General features: G+C 44.2%; 2 protein-coding genes and 1 long non-coding RNA gene across 7 annotated transcripts; 1 reads left to right on the top strand and 2 right to left on the bottom strand.

Moving 5' to 3' along the window:
- Positions 1-224: 224 nt before the first annotated feature.
- Positions 225-8241, top strand: LOC117036880 (uncharacterized). Of its 2 annotated transcripts, XR_004425451.1 has the most exons (4): positions 225-939; positions 5485-5659; positions 8004-8067; positions 8162-8241. It is a non-coding gene; the product is annotated as an uncharacterized LOC117036880 (long non-coding RNA). The 2 variants fall into 2 exon arrangements; XR_004425450.1 differs by lacking the exons at positions 225-939; positions 5485-5659 and having other exon boundaries at positions 7589-8067.
- Positions 5732-12338, bottom strand: NME6 (NME/NM23 nucleoside diphosphate kinase 6). 4 transcript variants are annotated; one of them, XM_033132292.1, is made up of 6 exons: positions 12143-12338; positions 9753-9949; positions 8116-8218; positions 7543-7582; positions 6942-7102; positions 5732-6666 (listed from the first exon to the last, which is right to left on the bottom strand). In XM_033132292.1, the coding sequence occupies exons 2-6, from the start codon at positions 9840-9842 to the stop codon at positions 6500-6502; spliced, it is 561 nt and encodes a 186-aa protein (XP_032988183.1). In that variant the 5' UTR covers positions 9843-9949; positions 12143-12338; the 3' UTR covers positions 5732-6499. The 4 variants fall into 4 exon arrangements, with proteins under 4 accessions (XP_032988183.1, XP_032988182.1, XP_032988184.1 ...); XM_033132291.1 differs by having other exon boundaries at positions 9753-9849; XM_033132293.1 differs by lacking the exon at positions 12143-12338 and adding an exon at positions 12045-12066.
- Positions 12265-25802, bottom strand: SPINK8 (serine peptidase inhibitor Kazal type 8 (putative)). Its single transcript, XM_033132848.1, has 5 exons — positions 25651-25802; positions 22213-22259; positions 21287-21408; positions 19131-19173; positions 12265-12339 (listed from the first exon to the last, which is right to left on the bottom strand). Exons 1-5 carry the CDS (start codon positions 25715-25717, stop codon positions 12265-12267), a joined length of 354 nt encoding a protein of 117 aa, XP_032988739.1. The 5' UTR covers positions 25718-25802.
- Positions 25803-27925: the final 2123 nt, after the last annotated feature.

The raw sequence follows: 27925 nt of genomic DNA, 5'->3' as shown, positions 1-27925 counted from the left end.
TGAAGATAGTCTACATTTTCTTTTAGAAATTTTATAATTGTAGCTTTACATTTAGGTGATTTCTTTCTTTTTCTTTCTCTCTTTTTCAGGAAGGGGTATTATAACGGAACACAAAGTGCCTGCAGGATGGGATGGTGGGGAAGAGAGCTTGGGGAGGGGTCAGAGGGTCACTGGAGGGGCTCCTTGCTGCATCTGCTGCTTTCCCAACTGCCATGGAGGTGAGGATAGAACCTTCCAAGGTCAACTCAAGTTACTGTCACTGATTCCCTACCCTACGCTTCCATGAGTAAGGGAGGCACCCACATTACCCCACCTCACTTCTGCACAATTTTAACATCTTAAGAGGTCTGCATTTAGAGGCCACTCCCATGAGGCTTTGTGAGGGTGTTCACCCAGGAGTCCTGGTTTTCTGTAGCTGTTTCTGTCATTGTTCCCTCCTCTCCCCTGTCTTGTTGCCCCTACTTTACCCAGTTTGAGAAGGTCCTTTATACCCTGACCCAGTGATACTTCTTTCTAGGACTTGGGGTGAGAGGTGGGAATTAAGGCCCCCAGAACTGGCTCCTGTAATTCGCATGCTGGGTTCTAGGGTAAGCCTCCAGGAGAGGAGGAGAGGATGATGGGGATGAGGGTCGGGCATTTATGAGTCTTAAAGGGACCGTGGGCTCTCAGAACTTCAGAATCCAGGACTTGTAGTCCTCGGGAGCTCCTGGAGAACTGGGATGAAGGTGCACTCAGATGCAGCATCCAGGGCTGCTCGTTTGGGGAGGTGGATCCCACTCTGCACCCTGACCTTGGATGACTCAAGGGCCCAGCTTCCCCAGGGCCATGTATGACCAAGAAGAACAAGTCTGAGGGAGAATTTGTGGACTGAGGAATTCATGGGAGAGTAAACTTGGAGATTGCAGTTCCCGAGGATTTCGTGTGGTGAGAGGCTGACAGGTGAGAAAATGTGGCGGTTCTAATAGATGTTGTGAAGAGGTCTGTCTTGAAATACCCATATTTTGCTGGATTTCTGTCACCTGTTCTCAAGCTAAATCTATACTGCTTATATTTTTAATTTGGTATATTTTAATGGTAAGTGTTTTATTTGATTTTTAAGCAAAACGTACACAAATGCAGAAACAGATCATGAATATACTTGATTTCAGGTTAAAGCAAATACATACCGCCACCTTCTGTACATAATCATTTTTAAACTTTGGAAGTTATTCTTTTGTAGGAAATAATGGTCAGATGGATCTAGATCTGTGTCTGGGAGACACTAGTTGCATAACATGTGGTATCTATTAGGCTGCTTTTTCACCGTCACACATCGTGGGAAGATGAACCAGTGCTTGAAGTATAGTCCAGGGCTCCTTCCTTTCTGCTCCATTCCTTGTCCACTCTGAGTTCTCTGACAGCCATTAAGTCTTTAAGCTGCAATTTCTGTTCCCGTGATTCTATGTTGTTTCTGTTGAACCCGCTGGAAGGGCACTGGGATCACTTGTGTGTACGTGACAGTCCCTGAATGCACATGAGCATTCTCAATACCGGCGTGTAACACGCATGTCAGCTACGAGGATCAGTCAGCAGGACGCGAGTGGGCCCAGAAGCCTCACTCACAAGGTCACGTTAGCTCCCCCACTGCAAACCCATCAGTTGAATTTGGGTGCATTTTTCCCTTTAGGAGGCCATCAGGGGCTAAAGCCATAGCCACCAGGAGACGGGAGGGCAGGTCTCATGGGGAAAGAGCAGGGAGGCCTTTTTACTACCCTGGGTGTTGTTCCAGGGTTGGTGCTGCTCACTTTCCATGTGCCTCCTGGCACCTGCTGAGCACTGGGGTGCTTTCTGACTCCCGCTGTGCCACTTGGGTCCACACTGCAGTCTTCAGTGCTTTTGGGCACGCGTGCAGTCAGTGCTCCCTTCACCCCGGCCCGACCAGGTGACGTGGTGCCTTAGGCACCTGTATCCAGTAGGGCTGTAAAAATCGGAGTCTCTCCCCTCTGAAAATTACCCAGCATACTCAGACAGGCACATAAAGCCTTTGGTTCCCCTCGGGGACAGGGAAACTTGGTCGCCCTCAGAGCAGCTGAGGTTGGGGTAGGAGGAAGGGAGTGCCCGGGAATGTGGAGAATGCTGGTCTGCCAGAAGCGAGGCTCTGCATTCTCACATGTGAGTGGCTGCCTGGGGCTCAGCCAAGGACTCTGGAGTGCTTTCACCCCACAGGCAGCTCTTCATTTAGCATTCCTGACATTGAGTTCAGCTTTGGTGACACCTTGGCCTAGGATCACCTTTCAGTCAGGCTGCAGGGCTGGCTGTCCCACGGTCATAACATTCTTCCCTTTTCCCCTGGAAGAGAGTGAGCAACCACCAAGACCACACCCAGGGGCTTGTTTCAGTCCTACCACCCACCACGCAGCCTACAAACTTTTATCAACAGGTGGAACACTGGCTCCAACACTGGGTGAGAACACATTATATCCCTGGAACTGGCTCTTTTCTTCCAGAAAGCCTTGTCTTTATGACAGCTCCCATCCTCACCACCAGAACTGAGCATGCAGGATGCTTAGGACCCCTGGTGGATTGCCTGTCCCCAAGGAAAGAAGAGAGACAAGAAAAAACTCAAATATGTGATGTGGGTAACAGTAGCACGCCAGTCTTACAGATGAGGAAGTTAAAACAGAAATGTGGGTAATTTGCCCAGGTTCTCACAACTAATAATTGATGGTGTGGGATTCAGCCTGGGAGGCAGGAGTTTGGGTCGAAGGGCTTATTCTGTTCAGTTCCTTGCCCACAAGCAGCCTAGTCCTTCACATTCCTTTGGGCTCCTAAAATCTAATTCTGGGACACAAGACGTAGGTGTTCGCTGCTTTGGACCCATCTGCAGACACCTTACACGCGGATTCTAAGGTGGAAACCTCCATGACAGGGCACTGCAGAGAGTACCTGGTGGAAACCTGTGCTTCCAGTGCCTAGAAAGGCCCTTCTGACTTAGAGTTCCTTGTTACTGGGGGTGGGGGTGGGAAGGAAGGAGGAGAAGGGGCGCGCCTTCTGCCACGGCAGAAGTACCCACTGAACTGCTAGGACTGACTGGGTCACTTTGAGCTTCTCATGAGGGCAGATGGCCAGGGAAAGAAAGGAGCTACCGTGCTCACGTAGGTCACTGACCCTGATTATCATGCGTTGCTGACATTGCTGCTCCCAGGGGGGAAGGAACAATACATCTGAGCCCAGGGGATTCTCTGGTGCGCTTCCATACCCAGGGATAACCGTCAGTGCGCACTCGCAGTAATCAGCTCCTCGCCAAGGTGAAACCCCTTAGAGAGAAGGTCTGTGTTTCCCCGGTCGGTAAGCATCTTAGACCTGTAAATGCTGGTCTGGGGGAAGGAATTTAATATGGTATGTAAAGGATGGAGATAATAAGACTCAACTGTGGCCTCAGGGCTACTCGCAGTAGTGGGGAATGTGTTTTTCCCCCCACTAATCTGCTTACATTGAGTCTTCACTAGAGATTGAGGCCCACCAGGAATTTGCTTGGCTCTGTGCACATGCACGACCAGGGGTGGACAGCCTTGGACCACTTCTGTGTCCCATCTCCGTCGTCTTGGCCACATTCTTACCCTGACGCTGCACCCAGGAGAAACCCCAGAGCTCCTCACTCCATTTCTCTTATGCTCCTCTCAGGAGCTCCTCTGCTGGTTCAATGCAGGAAGCCCTTCTGGCAATGTGCAAATCTGGACCCGCAAAAGAATTCAGTCTCCCTGGTAAATGCTTGACAATGGATGATGGAAACAAGTAGGCACACACCCAGCCTCCTGGCCTCTGGTGGCAGGCAGAGGCCCTCCAGCTAGATCGAGGCCCGTTGTCCACAGTGGTGACCAGCTCAGTACCCCATGCTTGGGTTGGCTTTCTCTTCCATTTTACTTCCCCAGTCCCTCCACTCCTGTTTCCTGAGATCCTATTCCGTCCTGCCTGTCAGGAACTTTATATTAGCGATTATGAATTCTATTTATCCTGAACCAGTCCCTGTCTACTGACCACTTCCTTAACATTTAAGTATGTTCAGATTATTACCATTCTGAAAAAAAACCTCTTCTAATCCCATTTTCTCTCCAGCTCCCGTATCTCTTTAACAAACTGGGAAGTAATCCCCATTATTCACTCTTTCCTCGTCCCACACGTATCTCGAAGCTCTGCAGTCTTGTTTCTGTGCCCACCGCTCAGTGCACCGTATGCCGACAGCACTGATGATCTTTGTTTTTCATCCCCCTTTTCCCCTCAGTCTTCGTCTTTCTTGAGCCCCAACAGAATTTGATTACTTTTTTCTTATTCAAACCTTTTCCCTGGACTCGCGATTTTTTCAGCTTCAAAATCACCGTCAGCTTTCTGTAAGATACTTCACAGCTAGGTGCTGGATTCGCTCACATCCATCCCCTCCCTCTTCCCTTTCCTGCTCTGCTTGCCAATCACATCCCTTCCCTTCCCTTCAATCTCTAGTCATTTCACTTTGTCAGTCACCAAGGACACCTTCTCTATGACGGCCACATAGGTAGGGACTGAGGGAGACATGGAGCTAGAAATACTCAGAGGGACAGAGTTTTAAGGACTAGATAGGAGACCTGGAGGCATACTACTGGAATAATGACTTCCGGGGACCCCTCTGAGGCTGGTTTTGTATAGATGTAGAGTTGATTTGTATGGGAACAATAAAGAGGTATTTTACCTGCTTTTAAGACCGTGATTGTGTCCTTTGTGGTAAGGTAACGGACTGTACCAGCTATCATACTAACAGAAAAGCAGGGTATTCTATCCTTTTCATCCATTATATTCGAGAACTGACAAAGGCTCTATGTGTGCTCTAACTACAGGGAGGGTAGCTAACTAAAGTTTGGGGGAGGGTGGGCACAGTCATCTCTGCTTTAGCAGTTAGTCTGGCAATCTTTAGCATTCCTTCGTTTGTAGAAGAATTGCTCTGATCTCTGTCTTCATGTTCACCTGGTGTTCTCCATGTATGCGTGTCTGTGCCAAATTTTCCCATTTTTATAAAGACACCAGTTATATTGGATTAGAGGTCCATCCTACTCCAGTATGACTTCATCGTAACTCGTTATATCTGCAATGACCCTATTTCCAAATAAGGTTATATTCTGAGGGACTGTAGGTTAGGACATACGGGTTTTTGAGGGTCACAATTCAGCTTATAATACCCCGTTTCCCCGAAAATAAGACCTAGCCGGACAATCAGCTTTAATGCGGCTTTTCGAGCAAAAATTAATGTAAGACATTGGTATTATTACATTATATATTATATTATATTAATTATATTATTTAAGACCCGGTCTTATATTAATTTTTGCTCCAAAAGACATATGAGAGCTGATTGTCCAGCTAAGTCTTATTTTTGGGGAAACATGGTAGGTATGAAATAGTGTCTTTGGGACATTGACTTGTCATGGAAGTGGACACCAATGGTTCACACCTCCTGGTATCCATGCTTTTATGCAGGCCCTTCCCACTGGACTCTGTGCTTCGCCGTGTGACTTGTTTTGACCAAAGGGATGTTAACAAACATGGCACAAGCAGAAGCTTCATGAGCTTGTGAATGGAGGCCTGCCCTCTTCATGGTATGAGCAGCTCAGAGTGAAAGACCACGTTGGACCCACCTGCTGAATGCAGCCACGTGAGTGAGTCCAAGTTAGACCAGTGGAATTACCCAGCCAATGCAAAGACACATACGAATAAATCGTTATTGTTTCAAGCCACTAAATTTTGAGGTGGTTCGTCATACAATTGATAACTGTCATCCTCAGCTACCGCAGAGACAGGGCGACCTTTAGTGGCTTTGTGGAAACCAGAAAAATGTGAGTCATAAAAACATGCCTCCACTGGGCAGATACACCTTTATTCAAATAAAAGGTGCCCCTTCCTTCAGGATGCAGCCCTGTGCCAGGTGCACAGCACGGATTTGAGCCCACACTCAGCTCTGTCCCAGGGTGCCTTTCTGCATGACATAAGCCGCACACTGTGTGTGTGAACCTCCTGGAGATTGCTACACAATTCTCTTCACTTAGCAGAGAGGGAAACTTGGCTTCGGGACAGGTTCAAGTACTCCAGGACAGAGAGAAAGAAGGCACGTGCAGGTGCTCCCAGCCGTGAGGATTCGCTAGATGCTGACTTGTATTGAGAAGACAGGCCAGATGTCGCTTATACAGAGTCCCTGCATTTTTCAGGCAAGTCAATTAGGCAAGCTCCTCCTTGAAAAAGGATGAATAGTTTTCAGAAAAAAGAGGAGCCATCATCCCTCTGACCCAGCCATGAACATTCCAGAGAAGAGGTAGATAGAGAGTTAGGTTCTAGAGGCAGCGGCAGTGAGAAGCTAGGCCCCCAGGCAGGTGGCAGTGCCTAGCCGAGATGGCACCACGAGCCCCAGGCCTCTCAGGTCCCAAGAGAATGCTCTGGACCAGAGGACTAAGAGAAAGGATGGGCAATGCCCCCAGTCTTCCAGACCCACAGGCCTGCATCAGGCTGGGCCGGGGCCTCCTGGTCCGGCTGCGCAGTGGATGCCGCCCTCGGGACTGTAGCGCACGGGGCCACAGCGCAACTGGGGCTCCTCTTCCTCGTACCAGCGCCGCTCACTAAAGTCAGGGAAGAAGGCTGCAATCTCTCTACTGGCTGAAACCACAGAGTCTGTAAGAGGAAGTAAAGAAGAGAAGGGATTCTAATAGGGAGTGTTGAACGGAGGCAAGAGACGGTCAGAGTCAGGTTCAGAAACCTGAGCCTCTACTTCCCCTTCCTGCCCCTCAGTCCTGGGGCCACATCTGCTGAGATGGTCACAAAGGCCAGAAATACAATTGGGAAAAAAGCTCACTGGACGGACCTGACTCTCAACCCCAGCATATGGCCCGCCCACCAACCCCAACCATCCTCCTGTTCATGGCCGTGGACCCGGGAGGACAACTCACCAGAGCCATGGGTGGTGTTCCGGGTGTCGGTGAGGCCAAAACTCCCACGAATTGTATCTGGGGCCACATGGCGTGCTCGAAACACTCTGGTGGGTCCCATTAGCGACCTCCAGAGCTGGATGGCATCCTTGTGGGCAAGGATGTAGGCTCGGATTGGCCCACTGTGAACAAAAGGAGCTCATGGCAGGAATCTGGCTATCGGATTTAGGGGGGCATGCCGTGAGCAGGGCAGAGATAAAGGCACACTGTACATCCTGAGAGTTTTCTTGCCTTTTCTAGTAGCTGAGTACCAATGCTGCTTCAAATAGAAGGTGATGGGGGGGAGGGCTACTGCTGACGTACTAGGAAGCCACAGAGATCAGCAGAGTTGCTAGGCAGCATTCAGCAACACTCTTCTATAGCCACTGGATTGGTGACCACCCTGGGACAGGTGGCCACCAGCTCAGTGTTGGCTAGTCAGAGCCCCAAGCCCACATTTCTTTGGACACTTGGCACTGATTACAACTTTACAGAGTGACAAATGAAATTAATGAATCTATACAGGAGGCAGGGAGAAAGGTGTCTTAGTAGATGAAGATGCTGGAACCAAAATTAGAAGTACCTGGCCATGAACTCCACCAGCCGCTGATAGAAAAAACGCCCTGCAAAAAGACAACCTTCATCAAGACACTGGTGCCCAAGAGAACTTGTAGTACTTCTGTCTCCTAACATGGAGTGATAAAAACTTCTAGAGAAAAGAACGAGGACCTTGGAGCCTGACATACCTGGCTCTGCCACTTAAAACCTTTGCAATTTTGGGGGAGTCATTGACTTCCCTAACTCAGTTTCCTAATCTGTGTACTGGGGATATAACACAACCTACCTCGTAGGGCTGCTGGAAGAAAGAAATGAAATCATGAGCATTAGGAAATGTCTGACACAGTAAACATTTACTAAATGTTAACTACTGATGTTATCAGGACATAAAACTAAGTTTCTGGTTGGGACTGTGAGGTCGAACTTTCTTAGAAAATATAAAAAAAACAAGAACCTGATAATCATGAAAAGTTTGTGTATCAACAGAGACTTTAGAAGACTGGCTACAATTTTACGGTCGGAAGTAGAGAGCCTGCCTTTGTGTGTCCAGGTAAAGTCTCTTGTACGCCTCTTGGGATCAGATGGCTGTTGATCCTACCTTCATGCTCTTGGTAAAATCTCTGGCAATCTTCTTTTCTCCACAGAAGTTCTCTCATTCGTACAATAAGGAACTTGTTGCTCAGAATCTGCTGATGAACAGCCTGGGAAAACACCACCACAAAGATAAAAATCAGTCAAAAGGACCATCTGAGTGAACAGGAGGCTCGGGCTGACTCAAAGAATCGCGAGGACCCATCGGAGGCCAGGACTTGAGTCTGTCCGTGTGGGTCAGAAGAGAAGGTGAGGTGAAGACCTTCAGTCACATGACCAGAGTGTGTGCCTTGGGTGGAGGGGGCAGGAAGTGCCGTGTTTGCCCCCATCCTACAGCCCCTTGCGCGCAAGCCTACAGGAAGTAGCACTCAGACCACCATGAGTCTCCTGATAGTGGTCGTGCATTGAGTTTCTCCCACTCTCTGAACCACCACACTTGATAAATTAAAAACACCATAATTTATATGTCACACACTGATCAGAAGCTTCTGAGTTGTTATTATTCATGGAATGAAGTGCAACCACTTTAGTCCCCTGCTCAAGGCTGCACTTTCTTGCCCTCCGCCTCTTCCGATTCTCTCGTCCCACCAGCCCAGCCCATCTGTGCCCCCCCCCCAACACACACACAGTCCTGCCTCAGCACCTCCCTGCGGTGGCACACCTACCCTCCTGTGCATCAGTGGAAGTCCACCTTCCCTTGGTGGCCTGTCCTAGTCCCAACACAGGCAGGCCACGTTCCCGAAGGCTCTGGTCTTCCCCACAGTGGGCTGGCTTAGCAGGACTGCTAATACTTACTCAACTATTGTAGGCAGAATGCCAAAATGACCCTCGCCGAGCCCCACTGAGATCCTACCCCAATCTCCAGGACTGAATATGATGCACTGTCATTGGTACATTACACGACAAAAGGGATTTTGCAGGTGTAATTAAGGTCACTATCCGTTGACTTTGCTTCAATCAAAAGGGAGATTATCCAGATGGGCCTATTGAATGACATGAGCTCTTTAAAAGTAGAGTTTTATCTGGCTGGGAGCTTAAGAAGTCAGTTTTGTGGCATCTGATGCCCTGTTGCTGTCTTGAAGATGGAGTGGGCCATCTGATGAGGAATGTGAGTGGTCCCTAGAGACAAGGCCCCACCTAAAGGCAAGAACATGGGGACCTCAGTCCTCTGACCACAGAAACCGAATTCTGCCAGCAACCCGAATGAGTGTGGGAGTGGATTCTTCCCCACACCCTCCAGATCGGGCCCAGTCGGCTGATACCTTGGCTCTGGCCTTGTGAGACCCTACGGAGAGAACCCAGCCAAGCCTACTATACCTCAGATTCTAACACTGAAATAATAAATGTTTTTTAAATTACTAAATGTGTGGTAACTTTTTATGTAGCAATAGAAAACTAATATACATACACTGTCTTGAGGTTGGTTTTTCTTATTACTGTATTGGGTCCTATTATTTTATATGTGTCCCCATTCTCCCAAAGATTTTTAGTCTCCTTAGGGTCTGAGTCCATGGCTCCTAGCTTTGCCTCCATGGCATCTAACACAGGATTGTGTTGTCAGTCTTCACAAGTGGCCCTGTGGCACCTGAAACAGAAGGAGTGCCCAGGGTATATATACAGCAGAGGCTTAGGATTCGTTCTTACCTCCAGGATCAGTGGGTGAGCGACCGCATCAGGCTTGATCAGGGCCAGAGTAAGCTGGAGAGCCTGAGGGCTTCGCAAGATTGAGGTCATCTCCCTCCTGCCACCAGAGAGCTGGATTAGGGACCCAGCGGGGCTGCACTCCCCACCGTACGACTCTGGAGCCACGCAGCCTTGCAAGTCAACCAGTTCTTTCACTCCTGACACCCAAAAAGCACATGACAGTTACAAAGTAAAACTGTATACATTGTTACTATATACATGTGTACCTTGTATTTAATGGCCATTTGGACTCATGGGATTGAGGGAAGGGACTGGTAGAGGGGGCATTCAGGTTGCCCTGTGGAGTACATTACCTGCTTTCTGTGACTGCAGCCTATGAAAGAGTTACCCATTCAAGAGAAATTCAAGTTTAAACACTACCTAGCTCTCCAATATTCCCTTCCCTTCCTAACTGTCCTTGGTGTTCTCCAGAGGATTTACAGTTTCCACTTCTCAACAGCCAGGCCACAAGGGCAGACTGTGTCCACTCCAAAGGCCTTCTATTCAATAGTGCCCATCACTTCTAAAACTGGAAGACTGGACAAGAATTGGGGTGTTGCCAGGACACCAGCAAGTCTGCTGGATGCCATCTCTTATCTACTCTTACACATAGTCCTCAATGGCGAGGCTTGTAGACATGCAACTCCAAGGTCAGGAACTAGTTGCAACCTCGTTGTATCTGAAGCAGCTGAAACAATGCCTGACACAAAGGTGCTTGATGTATTGACTAAATGAACCTATATAATCTTATTCTATTCATACTTGTATTTCTAGTGTCTAGCATGGTATAAGAACTCAATAAATAATTGTGGAAATGATATAAAGCATATAAAAGTATTTTATAAACTGAACTAAGAGAATATGAGGTCTCTTCCAATTATGAAATTATATCTGCATGTGAGAAATTGGTCATCTCTGCAGGACTAAGGACTAGGTCTCAAAAGATGATCTGGTGGAACCCCTATTTGCCAACCAATAGAGAAGGCTTCCACGAACACACACAGGGCAGTCTGGACAACACTGTCCTTTTTCTTAGCCCACAAGTTGCCTGACAATTATGTCAAAGGTGGTGTTGTGCCAAGGTCTCTTCTACTCAGGTCCTTTCTGTAGGTTTCAGCAAGATGCGCCACTCGAACCACAAAGCTAAGCCCCGTCTAACCAGTATAAGATCAGCCATCCCAATCTCCCTAATATCCCAGGTGGTGAGTAACCCAAAAGCAAGTGGAATCTTTGCCATGTATCTAGGGAGAGACGTCTTTGACACCTCCCCTCCCTCACCCTCCATATCCACTAGCAAAGTTCTGGCAGTTTTATGTAACCAGCACATCTCAAACAAATCCACACAATTCTCCCTCTCAACTGCCATCACCCGAGTCTAGGACACCACCCTCCCTCCCTGGACTTCTGCAACAGTCTCCATCTCTCCTTTTGCCACCCTCTACTATCTGTTCTCCACACAGCAGCCAGAGTGAACTAAAAATGCAAATTGAATCATATCATTCCCCTCCTTAACCCTTTCAAGTATGATAAAACCCCAAATCCTTATCGTGGCCTATTAGGCTTTGCACGATCCCATCCCTGCATCCCTCTGGAGCCTCATTTGGAACCCCCCACTCCTGAACTTTCTTTTTCTCCAGCCTCGTGGGTCTTACAGCTCCAAGACTTTCTGGCCTGGCAGCCTTTGTGGGAGAAGTTTTCGCAGCCAGAATGTGCTTCCTCTGGTTTCCTCCCACTCCCACTAGGTCTTCCTCACTTTTGTAACACTGTCTCATGGCTCCTTGCACGTTTTCTTCAGTTCCTTCTTCCCCATGAAAGCAGGGGTTCTGTTTTGCTCACCATGTATCCTCAGTACCTCCGGAGAGTGCCTGCCACGTAGCTGGCTCGCAACAGTATTTGTTGCACCAACGAATGAATGATCCAGCTATTCGAAGGCCAGGCCGCTAGGGGCCCTCCAGGAGAGGACCTGAGTCCTTTCCTAATGCCAGCTAAGTTACGGCTGTCTTGGCTCTTTACAAAAAATGACGACAGCTCGAGAAACCTGCTCAACTTAAAGGTCACTCCATCGGAGAATTACAAATTTTAGAAGCTGCCTGGACATTTGTCCCCACACCTGGAGGCACCCATCCCTCTGCTTCCGGGAAGGCAGCAGCCAAGCCCCTCGTCCTCGCATGCGCTGCGGGGACCTGCAGCCCCTCAATTCAGCCATCGCCCCACAACACCTGACGCCCCGCCCTCTGGCCCCCCCAGGCTCACAGTCTCATCTCTTGTCGCCATCCCCTCGCCCCCTCTCCACTTCTCCAGGCCTGCAGCTGAGCGACCCCTGCCTCTTGGAATCAGGAACCATAGCCCACCCCAGATTCTGGGCCATTCGGAGCCCCGGTCCCGCTGGAGGCCGGTCCACCTGGTCGTCCCGCCGCGGGCCCGGGCCACCGGGCGCCGTGCTAGCTAGCCGGTGCGGCCCGCGCGGGGTCCTTCAGGCGTTCGGCCGGGCAGCGCCCCCGGTCCTGGCGGTGAGGCTGTGGGCCGAGCCGGACGCGGAGGGGGAGCCCTGCGAGGCGAGCGTGCTGTCAGGTCCGCCCGGGCTCACGGCCGGGACAGTTGGCCGCAGGAGGGCCGACTACCGGCGGCGCTTGTCTCTCTCCGGCCCTCGCCCGGGACCGGTCGGGAGGATGAAGCCGCCTGCGGGGCGGGGGAAAACCGCGCCTCCGAGCCTAGCTTGGGCGCCCTCGTGCGGAGAGGAGGACGAGGCCGGGATGCACAGAGTAGAAAGGATGGGCGATCCAGGTGGCAGCCTGGCAGAGGGCAATGCCTTCAGCGGGGCCACCAGAATGCTCCTTGCCTGACTCGATCTCTCATATTCTTTGCCTCGCACAAGATTGCTGCCCAGTGTTTGTCAGAGGTACGCGGAGGACAGAGGCAGGCAGCCACTGAAAACCTTTTGAGTTCGCAGCGATTGCACAGACACGAAGGAGCATAGCTAATGAGGGCTTGGTGAGGGAGGATTCTTAGCTGGAGCCCAGGTGTACGGAGGGCGTGAGGGAAACTAGTCGTAAGGGCCTTGAATGTGTCGCTAAGGAATTTGAGCAGCAGGTTGTGAAACGGGTTACCCTGGAGTCTATTGAAGCAGTCCAAGGGGTGGTGAGAACTAGGGTACTCCTGGTGCGTAGTCTAATGTATGGAGAGGGTACAGCTGTGGCAGGTTGAATACGTGGTAATTTTTTTTCTTGAAGGGAATCACTGAATTTGAGAAGAGAGAAAATAAACGAGAACTGTCATCAATTTAAATATTTATTATTGTTTTATTATTAGTTTCAGGCGTACAAAACAATGTAACGGACATTTATACCCCTCACAAAGTGACAACCCCCCCCCCCCAACCTACTACCCCTCTGACATCACACACAGCGGTTACATTTCCGCTGTCTCCCTTCCTTATGCTGTACTCCACATCCTAGGACTATATGTATATAAACATTAAATTATAGTTGACAGTCTTTATTATTATTTTTAACTGATTCTAGTGCCGGCATACAGGTGTTGCACTCCTGGAATGTTGGAAGGAGGATCTGTGGTTCTGGCAGCTTGTTTCCACAAGGTGTCTTTAGGAAAGCCCACTTCTCACCTGTCTGGCTGGTGAAGGTACGGCTCCATTTCTGTCTTCATAGGATGAGAGTAAATTTACCATATGCCACTGACCAGACATCTGTTTTTAGTTTTATTTTCCAAGGGCACCAGCTCCAATTATATTTTCTACCTTTCTCTTTATTAACATGCCTTTGGACTATAGGGACTTTGCCCATTTTTAGAACCATGGCAATTAATTCTCTGTCTGTCTCTGTCTCACACACACACTGTAGAAGGTTTTGTCTGCATTTTATAGTTGCTTTGATCATCTCAACAACAACAATAGTGAAAGTACGAACAAATGCAATTTTAGGGGAAGACCCAGTAAATAACACCCTTTTGCTGAGCTTGTGCTCAGAACCAACAGAAATAGAAGAATGGCAGGCAGGTGGAGGCCAAATATCAGCTCAATACTGATGGAGCTGTTGGAGAACATAGTATGAGCGCCAAATGCACCTGTCTTCTAACTCTGCTACCCAAGTTCAATGCCGAGTCTCTTAATAAGTCTCAAAACAACAGCAACAACAAAAAGAATCTAAATAGTTAACAAGACAATAAAATTATCACAGCATTGCCCCACATCCACAAAACTTAAAAAGCAGGCCAATCCCCAGTTCCTAGCAGATGCCAGGCAAAATTTTGTCCTTGGAAACCTGTCAAAAGACCCTGATACTCAGTGATACCTGAGGGAAGGTGAGTAGGCTGAAAACATCTTGGTTCAGTTTCACTGGGACTCCAATAATTCTATACCAGTTATTCAGAGTCTCCAACTTGTGAGTCTAAACTCAGTTGGAAGAATGATCCCATTAAGAGATGAATTATGACCTATGTTCATTGTGTCCTGCGGAGCATGTACCAGCGTCTTGTCTTGTTTCTAGACAGTGGTATTTAAGACGATACTGCCCTCTTGCAATGTTAATTTATAGTAGTGGCAGCCATAAGCGGGTCTTCTTTGATAACCAGGTCTTTCTTTTTCATCCAACATTTTCAAGATTTTAATACCATTTCCCCTCTGGGTCCTCTTTCTGGCACCCCAGGGCTGCTTTGAAGGTGAGCTCCACTGACAGAACTTCCCCAGTCCGCTGTGAGCAGTCTTCAATGACCACTGCTCTCTGCTGCTGAGTTACTCAGGCCCAGGACAGCTGCCTCCTGGGCGGGAGGCGAGAAGGGGTTCTCTACCCCACAACGTTCAGCTGAGAATCACTTTCGGTAGATCTTTTAGCTGAAGCTGCTGTTCTTCTAAAATTTGTTCCCGCAGGGACCCAGTGAGAATTGAGAACTCTGCCGTGTGTCCCTCAAGACACTGTCCTCAGCTTCTAGATGTGTCAAATAAGGAGTAGCATTTCTTTTAGACACTTTTCTTCTGGCATTTTCCTCTGCTGTTCCCTTCCTCCTTTCCAGAAGGCTTACTGAGTTTCTAACATTTTATTGGAGAGAAGAAAGGCCCATGGAGCGGGCTCTTTGCTAGGCTGCAGAGAGGGGAGGAAATGAGTCTCTCTAAGATTATCTTTTAAGAAAATCTGTCTTCCTTTGTTTTCTTTCTTCACTGCTCCTAATCTGATAGAGCAGGTTTCTGAAGCTCTGCTTTTCTTCCTGGACTTCCTGAGCATATGTGATTCCTGAAGACAATGTTCCAGGCACAGGCTTTTCTCATTACGTTCTTAACCTTTGTGGCTGCGGTAATTTCATTGAGTGTTTTTTCTAGTTCAGTCTAAGAAGATGGCATATTTTATTTGAAATAAGGGCACTGTATTTTTGTTGTTGTTATAAGTAGAACCCACCACCTTTTTACAATTGAAGCTGCTGTGTAAATCTCAGAGCTATAAAACCATGGCCAGAGTTATTGACAAACTGACCAGTAGGTAGAGAGTGACTCTTTTTTTTTTTTAAATTTTATTTTTTAAATTTATTGGGGTGACAATTGTTAGTAAAATACATAGATTTCAGGTGTGCAATTCTGTAGAGAGTGACTCTTAAACTATGTAAAAAAGAAAAATGCATGAGTTCCACAAGTTTTGTCCTTTGGCCGTGAGTTTAGCTCAGAATAGCATAAGGGATGGAATGTGGGCCTGCTAGGCTGGGACTAACCGTTTAAAGTTCAGAGGTTACACACTTGTGTCCTTAGCATATGTGGAACTTAATTGTGGTTTAAAGCCCCTGGCCTATCAAACTAGCTAAAAAAAAAAAAAAAAAAAAAAAAAAGCACAACAGTAGTAAAGAACCAAATAATTGTTTTGCCCCTGATATGTACAAGACCTACCCAGGGAAAGACTTCCCTGTACAGGGAAAGTCAACTCTGTGCCTCAGCAGAGCCTTTCACTGAGATCCCTACTGCTGCTTAGAGTCTGCAGGGGCCCCACAAAGGAATGCAGTGAAGGTCAGGGCCAGTGCTGGTATAGTTAAGGGTCAGACTGCAACCTACTGTGCGCTAAGGCCCAGACCTTAGCCCTTACCTGCTAAAACCATAGTGTTTGCAGAAGGACGGTGCCTTTGCTGACCCATGTGACCAGCACTGGCGCAGGTCTTCATTTGCCCCGCCTGTAGATAAAATCAGATTTAGAGAAACACTTGCCTATGAACAACGTGGCCAACATTGAACGTGACCAGCCTGGAAAGTGTTAAATGCCGCAAGCATCGGTCCCATCACATCATAGCCTCAAAGTGATGCTGTGAGCCACACCTTTCTCACCTGGTCTCTATTGCTTCCATTCTCTGCCATATCAGCAGATCTTAGCATTCCTTTGAATAAAACTTATCCTCCACCCCTGTCCAAGGGCAGAGCCTACTCCTGTCAAACTTCCAACACAGCAGCAGAACCTGTGGGCCACTGGTTCCCAAGCTAAGGGAGAGAAGAAGGGGCCAAGCTATACCTGCCTGGCTTTCTGTAAGCTTCACATACACCTATGTATTATTTCCTCATCCGTTCTCAGTTTAATGTGTGTATGTGTATATAAGTGTGTCCCTAACACCATAACCAAAGGTTTTATACAGGGATCTAAGCACGCAATTCGTTCTAATAGAATCCTCACTGTGGAGTTATGTGAAAGTCTCTAAGCCGCAGTTACTTTGTCTATGAAACGAGGTTGTACTTGAGTTTGTTGTGAAACTTAAATAAGTTAGGGCTTGTAAGGATTTAGGAACCTTACTGTGGCAAGGCACTTCTCCAGGTATTGTGCTCAGTAAGTTTTCTTCAAATAAAATTCTGAATTTCTTAGGGTATGGTCAAAATTTCTCAAACCAGATCCCGATATAGTGAAAGCCATGTCACTCACATGACACATATTCAGCTCAATAATGATCAAAGTCTTCATGTTGTAAATATTGCTGCTCTGGGGAAACCTATTCCCTCGTCGCTCACAATCTATACAAGAACAGAAGGAGCCCATGGCACAAGTTATGTAGTTTTGGGATGAGAACATAGAATAGCTGATATTTTTAAAAGATTCTTATTAATCAAGAACATTATTTGCCAGCCAGATTTTTCTGCTGAGAATCATTTATTGAAGAGGCAAATCAATGAATTTGATCCTAATCGGATTTCTGTAGCACTAGCGCTCTCCTCTAATGGGAATATACTCGAAGAGACAGCCGTTACGTTTCACTTGGTCATCTGCGGACTCAGCAACTTCTATAATGCTTCATGGGAAGTTCAGGAGTTTGCCTGCAAAAGAAATATCTACTTAGAGAAATCAAATTTGGGGAAATTAAGAGAAAAATTACCACACTGGTAACTACACCCAGAGTCCAGCAGGAGGAATGCCAAACAATTATTCTGTGAATTAAGGCAGGCTAGAGATATCCTAATTTCATTGAAGAAGAAAAAAAGCACAAGACTGGAAGTGGGCAGAGGAGCACTAAGAATGCCTCTGTGAGCCTTTCGGACCCCAGGAGAGCCGTGGGGCAGCAAAGGTGGAGGGCAGTCATAAAACTTAAGTTATAATCCAAGAGCATGGACTGTCTCTCCATTTATTCCTATGCTCTTAAATATCCTTTGAGTTTTAAAGTTTTCAGAAGTCTTGAGTGTTTTTAATTCTTACATAGGTTAATTTCCAGATACTTCGTAGTTTTTGTTTCTGTTTTATTTTCCAGCTGGGTGTTACTGCTGTAGACATGTTATCAATTCTGTAGGTTGATCATGCATCCAGCAGAATTTCAGAACCCCCTTAGCAGTGTTAATGGTCTATGATTCAACCATCCCTGGATTGAAGATTATAGTATCTTCATTTTTGTCTTAGGCAGACTGAAGTGCCATCTTGTAAACAGACGAAAAAACGGAAAGGCTCAAATAAAACAAAAAGTTCATTGCTTGTTCATGTACTGGTCCCTGGGACAGATGTCCTGCATTGGAGGTGTCTTCCAGCCAGTGGTTCAGGGACAGGCTTTGGGATGGTTCATTTTTCATGTCAACTTGTTAGGACCACAGTGCCCAGATATTTGGTCAAACATTTTGAATATTTCTGTGAAGGTGTTTTTGTGTGGCAGTGTGGCAGTGTCATAGAAGAGCAAATATCTAAGACTGGACCTTCCAGTACAGGATGAGATTAACATTTAAATCAGTGGACTTTTTCCCCAAGCAAAAAGAAATTCTGCCAGAAAACAGCCTTTGGACACCATTCTATGGATATCCTTAAGTTTAAAAGCATCTCTTTGAAGTTACAGGTTTGAAATGGACATAAGACCAGAGGTTTATTTGACAACGGTTGTGGTCCTGATATAAGAGGAAGGGATTCAGCAGGATTTTCTATGAATTAGCCCAACTCAAAAGAATCTGACAGAAATAGAGATCATATGTGGTCTTTTTACAATTACCCCAAATCACAAAAGTGTTTAAATCTCTTTACGATTTCTCCTTAATGGAACTAGAAAACATTCAGGTTATAGACCTCCAAGTGAGTAATATGTATGCTGGTCTATAAATCAGATGAGCCTTGTAAATTAATTGAGATTGTGTCAGGAGATATTGTCATACAATTATCACAAAATTATATAATTGTCATTCAATCTGCTTTACCTTCCACCTTCTTTATTTTCTCTTCCAAGATGATTTGTCCCTGTCCCATTTCCACGCCTCCTAACACTATGCTGGTCTTTATAGCATCAGTTGAGCTCTTGCTTTGGCCCTGCGACCCTAAATTCAAAGACACAGTATCTAGAGCAGGGCTACGCGAGGCCTGGTCCATTCACTTTCAGAATAACCACCACTACCAGTTACGGTCTTTTCTCAACATCCCAGAAATGGGACTGGCAGGGAAGAAAAGGGGTGGAATAGGTGTTCTTTACTGCTAAAATATCAAACCAAAATACATTTCTTTCCCCAGAAGATGTTATTTTTGAGATGGCTGGGAACATTTGAACATGAAGTACTTATTAGATGATGACAGGAACTAGTTAGGTGTAAAATAACATTGTTGGTGTGTAAGGAAGTGTCCACTCTGAAGTATGGAGGAGCGAAATGATGTAATGTCTGAGATTTGTGTTAATAAACTGCAGCAAAAAAAAAAAAAAAAGAGATAGCAGAGGAAGGAAATGTGGCAAACACTTTGCACATTGCAGACTCTATATTATAGGCATATGAGGCTTATTATACTGTTGTGTCTAATTTTATGTATGCTTGAAAATTTTCATAACAAAATATTTAAAACCCCCCACAACAGTGAGCTTTTAACTCTATCTTGTTTACTCCTAAAAATTAGAAATAAAAGTGACTTTACTTACACATGGTCCGTCATGCAGTTTAGTTATGTTAAGCCCTTCATATCTGAAAGAAATTATATTTTGAAATGATTATTTTTGCTCTATGAGACATCATAATTTATGACTAAGTTTTATTTGATAATCTTTAGCTAAGTCTGAGAAGGAAACATTCTGCTAATAATGAATTCTTATTTAATATATATTTTAAAAAAATATCTACTATGTACATCTTTATTTTCAAGGAATATAAAACATACTCAGCCCTAAATCAAATATAGGAAATTCAAAATAATCTTGAATATTTAAGTATAAATACAGAGTATTAGAAAGAGAATGTGCAATAAAATTAAAGTATGCATTTGATGAAAGTTAAGAAATAAAGTGACCTTAAAGAAATAAAGATGATTATAAGGGAACAATTGTACATCAACAAATTAGATAATCTAGATGAAATGGAAAATAGTTTGGTGGTTCCACCAAAAGTTGCACATAACATTACCATATGACACAGCAAATTCCACTCCTAGTTATATACCCCAAAACACTGAAAACAGATGCTCAAATAAATACTTGTACATAGATGTTCATAGCAGCACTATTCACAATAGCTAAAAGGTAGAAACAACCCAAATGCCTATTAATGGATAAATGAAAACCAAATTGTGGTATGTATATATAATAGAATATGATGTGAATTTCACTTCAATTAAACATATTCAAGTGGATTCATCACTATGAGACCTTTGGTGAAATGCAGTCATGCCCAGAAAAACAATTTGTTGCTGGAAGACCTGCAAAATACTAAAGAAAGTCCTTCAGGCTAAAATGAGAGGACACTAGACAAAAACTCAAATTCACATGAAGAAATAAAGAGAACCAGTAAAGATAACTACATTGGAAAATATAAAAGACAGTACTTTTGTCTGTAAATCATTTTTCTTCTATCTGATTTAAAAGACAACTGTATAAAGTAGTAATTATAAATCTGCGTTGATGGGCGTACAATGTATAGAGACGTGATTTGCCTGAGAACAGTACAAAGAAGGATGGATGGAATGGAGCTCTATAAGAGCAAAGTGTTTAAAATACTTTTGTAATTAATTTGGTATTAATTCAAACTATATTATTAGAACTAAAAATTTTACTTGCAATCCCCATGGTAACTGCTAAGAAAATAATTCAAAAATAGAGTCAAAGTGAGTTCTTTGGAAGCCGTCTCTCACGTATCTCCAGTCCTGAGTCTAGATGTTGTGAATCCCCCAAGATGTGCATTCTGATTGTCAGATATCTGTACCAGTGATGGAGGCTGACACCAAAGTTGTTTACCTCACAACTCTTTCATGGGTTCTAGCATAATTTTTGCTATTTATGCAGCCAGAAATGCAAAAAAGTCCCATCCTGCCCAGCCAACATCTCTCATCCTGACAAAGATTTATTATTTCTCTTAAGGAGAAACCAAGCAGAGGAGGGGGAGAAAGGCATACATTTACCTACTCTCACGTCTTTGCTTTTCCTTTCTCTTAAGATATTGGACTTACTCTCTAATCTTAGTTACCTAAGGGTGTGGCTTTTCTCCTTAAAGGAGAACACAGATGTCGAGGAATCCCCCCCATTTCTAGAAGGCAGCTTCCTTGATGAAAACCTCTGTGCCTCACTATTCCCCTTGGACCAGAGAATTGGGCATTTTCCATGGTATCACCCGAAACTTCTAATACATGATGGGCCCAAAGACCAAACCATATACCAGACTGAAAGCTAAAGAACGTTGTTTGAGGGAATAATATTAATTCATAGATCAATCAATGAGCCACTGGGAAGATTCTTCACCCAGCTCCCTCCTGTTCTTCATCAGTCTTTGTTCTCTGGCCTGAAGGGCCTTGAGGATAACCTTCACGTATGAATACTGTGGCTACTTGCTACTGAGTTCATTCTACTTGATCCTTGCCCAGGCCAGACACAGCCCCCTCACCTCAGTGGATTTCTGCACTCTGTGAATGGGATCACTGGGGGCGGGGGGGGGGCACGAAGGAGTGTGGAAGGAATGGAGGAGCAAATAGTGGTGTGGTCTGTGAGGGAAGCTCTAACCAGTAGGAAGCATTCTGGGAGGTCCTTCCTATCCTGTGGGGCCACCTTTAGCCTCCGGACTTGAAAGGACAAAGAATAAAAGCAAGACTTACAGAATGTTGAAGCACAGATGACATTCACCATTGTAGGTAACCTGGTCGCTGCCACATATGGGTTCACTTGGCTTGATGTAGGAGAAAAACCAGCACTGGTTTATACTGTGGATGCACTTGACCTGAAGGTAAGACATAGACTGCTGCTTTAGATGCCTTCCTCCAGGTCCTCTGACTGTTATTCCTGGTAGTGGGGCAGGGGGTGGAATAAGGAGCAGCAGACCAGGAGTTGGGAGAGCAGGCTTCAGAAGCCTCAGTGTTTGACCCCTGGCACTTTCCACCAACAATATCAATACGATACGATACGATACGACATGATACAATACAATACGTCACATAACAGATAATCTGTGGACTTCCCAGTCTGAGCTATAAGTTTCTTATTAGTGAAAATCCCTGCCCTACCAACCGCAAATTGATTGTTAGGTTACAGAGGGGAAAATGTCTTTCAAGGTTAAAATTTCCTTATGAACATTACTGAGTAACTTGTATGCGGTGCTTCCGACAGCAGTGGGCTCAAACTTATATAGAAGGAAGGGGACAAAGTGAATACATTGTGGAACCTTGGTGTGTGGTGGCAGGATGTATGTCTTGGTACATCCCAGCTGCAAGAATGTCCACTGCAGCATAAGACAGACCTGAATTGGAGCCATGACTTCTTCATCCATTTAATGATGCAAAATACTTGCCTTCTATCTCACAAGAGAGTTGTATGAACCGGTTGGGATAATGAATGGAAAGAGGTCTCAGGCACATATAAAATGTGCTACACAGAGTTGATGACTCAGCTTTTATTGTGGTGTTATTCCCAGGCAAGTCCCCTCGGTCCCCACCTCCCCCCATCTCCCAGAAGAAAGATGGGGGCTATCAAGGAACCCGATTTTCTCCCCATTCCTGTTCTTGGGAACCAAGGAAGCAGAACTCACCTTTGTGTCTTCTAAGGAAGCCCCTTCGCCTGTGGGAAGAGGGAACTCTAGAAGACAAAACATTCAGAAGAGTTGTTGCTCTCTGTCTTCTGCCCTTAGGGAAAATAGCTGGGATGAGGGAGACCCCAGTCAGCACACAGGAAGCACCAGACCCCATCAGAAGAGGCTGCGAGTCCTCTTTGATACATGATGCCCTCTAAAGAAGTGAAGACTCCAAAAACTTTTGCCTCTTCCCCTCAGGTAAAATGGAGATTTTCTGGCTCTTCCGCTTTACAGGTAAATAACAACTTCTGCAATCCTTCTCAGCTATTTTTAGAAAACACCCTATAAGTTACAAATTACCATGAAATAGTTATATCGAGATACCTTAAAAGATGCTGGGTTTCATTAAAACTTTCATAATCTTGATCCAAAACAGTCTTTGCAATTATTCATATATATATATATAATATTATATATAATGATATAATTATTATAGTATATACTATAATCTGATGTAACTATTATAATATATAATAAGTGTAATATATCATCAGCTCTATTTTATGTATATCCGCTGTATTAAGATATGATTCACATACCAAAGAATTCACCTATTTAAAGTGTACAGTTCATTGGTTTTTAGTATATTCACAGTTATGCAGCTATCACCACAATCAGTTTTAGAACATTTTCATATTTCCAGAGAGACACCCTGTACCCATCAGCAGTCACTTCTCATTCCTCCCTCAACACCTGTTCCCTTCCCGCTCCCCAGACAACCACTAATTTGTCTTCTGTCCTTTCTGGAAACTATATAAATGGAATTATACAATATGTAGTCTTTTGTGTTATTTCTTTCACTTAGCATGTTTTAAAGGTTTATCCATGTTATAGCATGCATCAGTTTTTTTATAATTAAAAAACTTTTATAATTAAATTATATTCCACTGTATGTATATCTCATATTTTATTTATTCATTTACCAGTTAATGGACATTTTCGTTGTTTTCACTGTTTGGCTATTATGAGAAGGGCTGCTGTGAACATTCAACTACACATTTTTGTGTGGCCCTGTGTTTTCATTTCTCTTGGGTATATACCTAAGAGTGGAATTGCTGGATCATATGATGACCTTCTGAGGAACTACCAGACTATTTTCCAAAGCAGCTGCACCGTTTTACATCCCACCAGCAGTGTATGAGGGGTCCAATTTCTCCATGTCTTTGCTACTACTATTTGCTCTTATCTCTTTTTGATTCTAGCCACCCTAGTGGGTATGAAGTGGCATCTCATTATGGTTTTGATATATATTTCTCCACTGACCAGTGATGCTGAGCACGTTTGCGTGCGCTTATTGGCCATTTGTGTATCTTCTGTGGAGAAATGTCTATTCAGATACTTTGCCTGTTTAAAAATTTTTTGGCTTATTTGTCTTTTTGTTATTGAGTTGTAAGAATTCTTTATGTATTCTGGATACTAGTTCATTATCAGATATATGCTTTACAAATAATTTCTCCCATTCTCTGGGTAGTCTTTTCACTTTACTGATATCTTTGTTGGTATCATTTGAATCACTAAAGTTTTTTTTATTTTGATGAAGTGCAGTTTACCTATTTTTTTCTTTTGTTCCTTCTGCCTTTGGTATCATATTTAAGAAGGCTTTGCCTAACCTAAGGTCATGAAAATTCATTCATATTTTCTTCTAATAGTTTCATAATTTTAGGTCTTACATTCAGTTCTGTGATCCATTTTGAGTTAATTTTTGTCTCTGACATGAGAGAGGGGTCCAGTTCATTCTTTTGCATGTGAATATCCAGTTGTTCCAGCATTTGTTGAAAAGACAATTCTTCATCAAATTGTTTTGGAACCTTGTTAAAATTAATTCACCCTAAAAGAAAGGTCTTTTTCCCCCTAGATTCTCAATACTCTGCTATTGATCTGTATTTCTATCCTTATGCTAATGTCTAGATATCATCAGAGGAATTAAATTCGATAGGGAAGGGAAGGTGTGATATAATAAGAAATATATTTTTGGTCTCTGTCACCAGATCTTGACACACAGCTCCAAAACTCCTGTGATTTCCTGAGCAATAAGACAGAGTGTCTTTTGTTATTCATAATAAGCCCTTTTCAACCCCACACCTGAGTTTCTGCTGATGAGTGACTCTTGGAGGATGGGGGCTGGTTGCCAGAAGAACCAGCTGTGTGGTTAGAGGGTTGGAATTTTCAGCCCCACCGCTCAACCTGAGGGGCTGGAGGTGGAGTTAATCACCAAAGGCCAATGATTTAATCAATCGTGCCTTCAAAATGGATCCTCCATAAAAACCCTAAATGAAAGGGTTTGGAGAGCTTCCAGGCTGGTGAACACAGTGAGGTGTGGGAGAGAGAATGGAATCCCTTTGCCTCTTCCCACATACCTTACCCTGTGCATCGCTTCCATTTGGCCATTCCTGAGCTGTGTCCTTTATAATAAGCTGGTAATTGTACGTAAAACACTTTCCAGAGGTCTGTGAGCCATTCCAGCAAATTATTGAACCTGAAGAGGGAGTCATGGGAACTGCTGATTTATAGCCAGTCAGTCAGAAGTACTGGAGGCCCAGACTTGTGATTGGTGTCTGAAGTAGGGCACAGTCTTGTGGGACTGAGTCCTTAACCTGTTGGGTCTGTGCTAATGCCAGATAGTGAGTGTCATAATTGAATTAAATGGCAGGACACCCCGATGGTGTCCACAGAGAACTGGAGAATTACTTGGTGTGGAAATCCCTCATATTTGGTATCAGAAGTGTTGTGAATAGAAGGAAATAGTTTTTTCTTTAGTAGAGGAGGGAAAAGGTTTTTTCCCATAAGATACGAGAAGCACGACAAATAGTTTTCAATTTCTTACAGAGCCTCTTAAATGTGAGAGTCTTGAAAATATATATATGTATTTTTTTTTTGAAAAAATATTTTAAGTGAGAGAGAGCAACAGTGGAAAGTAAGAGATTGAAGGCAAATGAGAAAGAATTTCGGAGTCCAAATGGAAGAAGAATGTGTGGAGCCCTTCAGAGATTTCCTACAGTTGCCCATGAACACTGTTTACTCTAAAACCAGCCATTAACCAGAATGATATCTGAGTCTACTTCCATAGAGCCTAATCAAGTTCTTTTTGGGTTGAAGAAATGTAAATATATAGATTCTGGAAACGAACTTTCTAAGATTTGAACATCCTGAATGGTGACCAGGTATTTTGAAAAGTTTAATGGTCCTGGATTTGGAAGACTTGGATTCAACTCCCAGCTTTGATACCAATGACATTGTGTGAATCTTTCTTTTGGGGGTGTTTTAGCTTCTACTTCTGTAACATGAGGAATTAGGATTAAATAAAACTAATTGTCACTTCCACGTCTACCTCTAATTTCCCCCATGATCCTGGGTATACTGCAGAAAATGTGGGCAGAGCAAGGACATGTAACTCACCAACTGCAAAGGCAGCCCATGTGGAGATGACCAGAGCAAGGACGGCATTCAAGAAGGCCCCCTTCATGTTGGCGAAAGCTGTGGAAATGTGCAGCTTTTAATAGTAGGACAGAAAATCCGACATGAAGTACAAATTGTCACACCTATGTCTCCTTCTTGGTTCACTGACCAAGAAACAAAGTCTAAACACCTCAAGTTTGTTCTTTCCTCAGGTGACTTGGAACAAATTCTGCTGGATGCAATTGAATTGCTTAATTCATTTGCCTAGAATAATTAAACATTAGAAAAAAGGATCTCAAACATAGAATTTTAGAAGATGCCAGGAAAAAAAAGTCGTAAAGAATATCTGTAAGCGATCCTTTAATAAAGAATAAGCATCAAGAATTTTTCAAAGAAATGTTTAAAAGTTGGTATTTATCTCTGAATTAAGAAGGGCGGGCACTCACACCCATATCCCTAATCTTCCATAATGTTGTTACTTTGGTGTTAATATTTAGTGTCTTTGCATAGAATTAACCCCTGGTCATTCATAGAATGTAAAAGCATTTACAAGACTCTAAAAAAAGTAAGAAAAGATTTATTAAATGTCAAAGAGAGAGAGAGAGTTCTGTTTGGGAACTGGCAGAAGTTTTGCCAGGGCAGAGTCTGATAGAGACCGCTGTGCCAAGGAGGAATGCTGGGGTTTTATATTTTTCCATGCAGGATGTAGGGTCCTTGTCAGCTTGTAGGGGGGCTGCCGTTACAATTGTCTTCTCCTGGGAACTGTTATCTTCCCGTCTATGATGGATGTCAGCTTGCAGGGGGTTGCTGTTATGTCTGGGAACTGTTCTGTTCCCATCCATGATAGGTGTTTGTTAGCTTGCAGGGGGTTGCCATTGCAATTGGGAACTGTTCTGTTCCCACCTGTGATGGAAGTAAGGTGCTTGTCAGCTTGCAGGTGTTGTGCTAGCCAGGGCATTCAGAGCCAAGCGGTTAATATTTAGCTCGCTCCTGTTAGTCTGCCTATAAGCTCGCTCCTGTTAACTCTTCACCTGTCCCATCCTGCCAGCTCCCGTGAACTCTTGTTTCATCCTTTAGTAACTAATAGCATTATTGAAATGAAAACCATAGAGTACCAACAACTTACTTACGTTATTGAAAATGTTATAGTACAAGCTGATTGACATTATCTGCAGGTTTCTATACATTTTTCTATCTATTTTCCAGGCAAATTATATATCTAGATAATTTTTGCCCAAGACCTGCCCTGAATAAAAACAAATAATAAAGAATATAACCCTTCTCCAACTCAAAAGTTTACAAATTAATAAGGCCAATTTACCTGCTGTGAAGCCTACAGGTGCTCTGAGAAACTGGCTGGACAAGATATTTTTAAATTTTCAGTTTGTTGATAATTAAATAACAATGTGTGTAGCTGGGGTAGTGTCTTTTCAAGGTCATGACGCCTGGCATTGGCAGAGAGTGAACTTTGAAGTTAGGAAGTGTAGACACAACTCAAACTTATTTCTTTGGACTCCAAATTCTGTAATGTCTAAATCTCATGAGTTCCTGTTTCAGTTTTCTGAGGGTGGTTTATTGTTCACGATCACTCCAAAATCCAGTTGTTCTTGCCAAACCTGAACCTACTGTTTTAGAGATATGTCATACCCAGTTTTTGAATTCGTACATTTTTATCTGTGTTGCAATTATTTTATTCAGGATAGCTTCAGGTATTTACACAATACTACAAACTGCCACATCTGGGTATGCAGTTATTTTATCAGTAATCAAAACTATATATTCATTTTACTGAAACATTTAATTTAGAATGTTTCTATATTGACTCATAGAATCTTTTTTTTTTTTTTAACTTTCATTTATTATAAGTGTGTTTTTCCAGGACTCATTAACTCCAAGTCAAGCAGTTGTTTCAACCTAGTTGTGGAGGGCGCAGCTCACAGTGGCCCATGTGGGGATCATACCTGCAACCTTGTTGCTAAGAGCACCCTGCTCTAACCAACTGACCTAACCAGCCCGCTCCAGACTCATAGAATCTTAAAGAAGAAACTTACCTTCTGTGAAATCTATCAGGTTCAGTCTTATTTAGCAAAGTTGAGGAATTCTGGGATGGAGTGCTCATTCCCTTAAATGATAGCTCTCTCTACCACTTGGAACAAAAAAATCCCTCAAAACACCAACTTCCTTTAAAGGGAAAGTTCAAAGGCTATTGGGTGACATAAATTCCTTAGGTCCCAGTCCTGAATGAAGTCTGAACTGGGACATGACGTAGAGTTCT

This window comes from Rhinolophus ferrumequinum, chromosome 17 (genome assembly GCF_004115265.2).
Source record: "Rhinolophus ferrumequinum isolate MPI-CBG mRhiFer1 chromosome 17, mRhiFer1_v1.p, whole genome shotgun sequence".
Classification (NCBI taxonomy): Eukaryota; Metazoa; Chordata; class Mammalia; order Chiroptera; family Rhinolophidae; genus Rhinolophus; species Rhinolophus ferrumequinum.
The sequence above is the reverse complement of the archived record's forward strand: the minus strand, read 5'-3'. Positions and strand labels throughout refer to the sequence as shown.